Source organism: Acanthisitta chloris, unplaced genomic scaffold (assembly GCF_000695815.1).
Source record: "Acanthisitta chloris isolate BGI_N310 unplaced genomic scaffold, ASM69581v1 scaffold24074, whole genome shotgun sequence".
NCBI classification, from domain to species: Eukaryota; Metazoa; Chordata; class Aves; order Passeriformes; family Acanthisittidae; genus Acanthisitta; species Acanthisitta chloris.
This window is the reverse complement of record NW_008671310.1, coordinates 1,166-5,789: the sequence shown is the minus strand read 5'-3', so window position 1 is coordinate 5,789 and position 4,624 is coordinate 1,166. Positions and strand designations below refer to the sequence as shown.

At 39.4% G+C, this 4,624-nt stretch overlaps 1 protein-coding gene across 1 annotated transcript in view; it reads left to right on the top strand.

Annotated features, from left to right (window-relative positions):
• Nucleotides 1–3,419, top strand: part of LOC103801639 (Fanconi anemia group C protein-like) — a gene marked incomplete at its 3' end in the record, with an annotated part of 33,993 nt that extends 30,574 nt beyond the window's left edge. Inside the window, exons 5-6 of the mRNA XM_009074062.1 lie at nucleotides 400–460; nucleotides 3,255–3,419. Of these exons, the coding sequence (XP_009072310.1) occupies nucleotides 400–460; nucleotides 3,255–3,419 (226 nt within the window). The remainder of the gene's footprint in view (nucleotides 1–399; nucleotides 461–3,254) is intronic.
• Between the last annotated feature and the right edge of the window lie 1,205 nt (nucleotides 3,420–4,624).

Sequence of the window (4,624 nt, the reverse complement as noted above, 5' to 3'; positions counted from 1 at the left end):
GACAAGTTTCAAATCTTAGGAAAAGTCTCTTTTATATTTAATATAAAAAAAATAATGGAATAATATTTCATAATATGTTGGTTTGAATTAGATAAAACATATAAGAATTATTAGTAGTGCTCTTCTGAAAGTTTTGCCTTAACTCCTGGGGAAGCAGAACTAAAATGAATATCTCTTTCATTTTGAAATGTGTACGGTTTATAGTGCATTAAAAACATTTGGCAGCATATTTTATTCTGTGATCTGGAGAGCTTTAATTTGGCGTCAGTAATTAAAAAATCAAACTTGATGAACAGAGAAAGTTATCTTTACAATACATCAGTCACACAGAGAACCATCTAACGTCTGCTTATTGACAGTATGTGTAATTTATTTATTTTTATTTTATTCAACAGACAGTCTCTTCATTAGTAACAGAACTCAGAGGAAATCAGTTCAATGGACTTAGCATTCAGGGGAGGTAGGTGTTATCGAAACATAATTATAGTATGTTTTGGTTTGGATAATTACAGTTCACTGAGGATCATTTTACAGTTGTGCACAACTTAGGCTTCAGTTGAATAGTTTTGAATATATATGTAGATAATTTCAGGTGCAGACAAGCTTGTTAAGTGGGGCTTCATGTAAGGGTTTATACTTAACCAAAGAGTCATAGAATGATTGGAAGGGATCTTCAAAGATCATGTAGCTCAACCTTCCTGCTGGTGTCCCCTGCAGGAGCACCTCCATGAGAGCAGGTTGCTCAAGGCCCTGTCCAACCTGGCCTTTGACACTTCCAGGGATGGGATATCCACAGCTTCTCTGGGCAACCTGTTCCACTGCCTCACCACCATCATTGTAAAGAATTTCTTCCTCTCGTGTTACCTACCCTCTTCCACTTTAAAGTGGTTACCCCTTGTCCTGTCCCTACATGCCCTGGTGAAAAGTCTCTTTCTGCCTTTATTATAAGTCCCCTTTATGTGCTGAAAGTCTGCAATAGAGTATCCCCACAGCCTTCTTTTCTCCAGACAGAACAATCTCAACTCTCATAGTCTTTCCATATAGGAGAGGTGCATCATCCCTCTGATCATCTTTGTGGCCCTCTTCTGAACTGGCTCCAACAGGTTCATGTTATTCATGTGCTGAGAGCCCCAGAGCTGGACGCAGCACTCCAGGTGGGGTCTCACAGGAGCAGAGCAGGGTAGAGGGGCAGAATCACCTCCCTCAACCTGTTGCCTCCTTTGATGCAGGCTGGAATACGGCTGGCGTTCTGGGCTGCGAGCATGAATTGCCAGGTCGTGTCCAGCTTTTCATCCACCAGCACCTCCAAGTCCTTCTCCAGACATGTTGTGCTGATACTGAGGCTTGACCTGACCCATGTGCAGGATCTTGCACTTGGCTTTGTTGATCCTCATGAACTTCATAGTTGTAATGTTGGGTGCTATATAAGTCCTTATAACCAAAGTTAACTGGTAGCTATTACAAGAAAATAATTTTCCAAAGGAATTTTTTTTCTCTGTGTGTGTGATAGTTTGATATGGCAGAATAGTATTTTGCACTTGTTATTAATGACAACATTAGCAAAGGATTAAGAACATCTCATTTTCCTTTCATTAGTTCCCTGATCTGGTACCAAAGACTACTGTGTTGTCAGTACTGCATGTTTCATGTACAACCATTTTAAATGTACCCAAGCACATAGTATTTTTACCCAGTAACTGCTTCCTTGGCCTGGTTTTCTAAGGATGAAAATCTGAGAAAGTGCATTGGAAGGAAATGGTGATGTGCTTCAGCCAGATCTCCAATGCAGATTATAAAGAAATGCTAATAATAATAATCCTGCAACATGATAATAATCAGCCCTGCATAGTGTGTTTCTATGTGTCTACATATAGTCAGTGAGAATAATCACCAGGCACACCTGCAGATTGGGAAGTAATTGAAACCAGCAGTGAAGAGAAAGACTTGGGAGTGACAGTGGATGAAAAGCTCACCATGACCTGCAGTGTGCACTAGCAGCCCAGAAAGCCAATGGAATCCTGGGCTGCGTCAGGAGTGTGGTCAGCAGGTCAGAAGAGGTGATTCTTCCCCTCTACTCTGCTTTCATGAGAATCCACCTGGAATACTGTGTGCAGTTCTGGTGCCCTCAAAGTAAGAAGGACATGTAACTGCTGAAGCAAGTCCAGAGGAGGCCACAAAGTTAGTAAGACTACTGGAGCACCTTCGCTATGAAGACAGGCTGAGGAACTTGGGGCTGTCCAGCCTGGAGAAGAGAAGAATGCATGGAGACCTCATAGCAATTTTTCAATATCTGAAGGACCTACAAGGGAGCTGGAGAGGGACTCTTTGTTAGGAGCTGCAAAGATAGAACAAGGGGTAATGGGCTCAAACTGAAGGAGATGAAGTTTAGGTTAGATATTAAGAAAAAGGTTTTTCTTGTAAGGGTGGTGAGACACTGGAACAGATTGCTCAGGGAGGTAGTGGACTCCCCAACCCTGCCAGTGTTCAAAGCCAGGCTGGATGAGGCTGTGAGCATTGTGGTCTGGTGGGGAGATGTCCCTGCCCATGGCAGGGGGAGTTGGGACTAGATCTGTAAGGGCCATTCCAACCCCTGAAATTCTATGATTCTTGATTCTTCGTCCACATTTTATAAATACAGTGAATTAAGCCCAAATCCGTGGCCATAAAAGGAATGCATTTGTCTAATGCTACTGTTGTCACTATTTTTGGCATGATCATGCCTTTTCACTGTGCAATTTGTGCCTATCCACTGACCTATGCAGATCATAGTCTTTTGTCAGTACTTTTAAAAGTTTGTTGTTTGAATATGGTAGTAGATCCTTTTGATTACATGCGCATTAAATACATTGTGGCTCAAAAATAAGGATAGATAATTTTAATATAAACTATATGTTCATATTGTAGTCTTCCTTCACTGATCCTGGGAAAGACAAAGCGTTTCCTTCTAGGAAGGATGTGATGATTGACCCAACACAACTAGGTTCAATTCAGAATTGTTTTGATGTTTACTTTGTCACAGTTTGCTTTGAGCCCTTAAATATCAAAATGTTATCTTAATTCTTCTTAAGATTCTTCACACAATATGTATTGATATGTGAACAGTCATTCCAGTAAATAATTTTTCTGCAGTTAGGTATGCATCTCTTACATTTAACCTTCTGTAATCAACGTAGTCTTTTTTTTTAATCTTAGAAGTTTAGAAATTAAAAGTTTTGACTTCTCTGAAACATGAACTGTGTTTATTTTTCCCTCAGTGTTTCAGCCAGTCGTGTGAATGCTGTGTCCATTTTCTGTGTCCCTCTCATCACCTTGCCTGATCTAGCTCCATTGCTGGAAACTCTGCTTCTTTACCATGGTGGTTCATCAAAAGAAGTTCTCAGTTCAGAGTTTTTAGAGGCTGTGAATGAAGCCTTTTTAAAGTAAGTAGCATGGTCTGTATGATTTCTATGCTCTTTTTGTAAAGATTATTCATTCAATTAAATGCCTGTTCTTTGGTCTTGTGTGCTGAATGCACTGTACACCTGCTTTCTAGTAAAATACTTCCCTTGCAATTGAATAGCTAAGCTGAGGTTGTAGTTCAAAGCAGATTTTTATATTGCTGTTGTTGTGACATAACAGCTTTAAATATTGACTGGAACTTTGCCCCACCTTTTCTCTAAAATCTTCAATAGATTTTAGGAATCTGGTGACACATGTTATTACTTTTCATAGACGTGTCATTTACGTTTCGTATAAATGTATCACCATTCCTAGCTTAACTTGAAAGCCATTTTAGTTTTTCTGTGCACTATATAGATCCTTATGTTTCATGTTTTCATATTTATTTATATTTTTCTGTGAAATTGGTTCTCAAGATTTTAAATCGTGTTTCAGGGATAATTTTTAATGAGTCTGAGAGGAGTGATTTGTAAATACAACTTTGCTTGTTTTGCTGCCACTAAGGCTACTGTTCCTATAAAATCAGTCTGTGGCTGAAAACTATCTGAGTGAAGCTGAACACCAGTAGGATTGGCTGTGCCAGGACAGGAGAGATGCTAGGAAAAGCACAGCCTGCTTTTGGTTGGGAGTTGTTTTATTCAAGTTGTAGCTCAGCGATTGTATTATAAACCAATTTCTTTATACTAGAAAGTGTCCTTTGTGAACACTTTACCTCAGTTATCCATTTCTCTCCTTTTTAATCAAAGTTTTAATTGCTTCCTTTGTATTCATCGCAATTTCTGAGATGTTCCAATGAAGTTTGTTACAGTGTTCCATTGAGGGCTCCAGCAAAAATGAATAATTAATGTAAAAGCACAACTGCTAATTTGTACACATCAGCAGAAGCTGAGGAAAAGGAATGGCAAAGGAATGTGAAGATCTGTAGTGAAAGATGTGCCCAAAAAAGAGGGAGCTCTGTTTCACTTGCCCATCTTTCATGGCTTCAGTCTGAGCATATTCCACAAGCAGTAATGCAGTTTGGAAAACTTTCAGAGCAAGTTTACAGGTTCAGTATGGATGGTCTTTTCTCATGTCAGTAAGCTGATGTGCAGTTCATCATGAAAGACTTCTGACTCTTTGTAATGTAAGTATGACCGTCCTTTAGATGATCATAAAATGTTCTTCTGACTGAAATAAATGTCTCTTT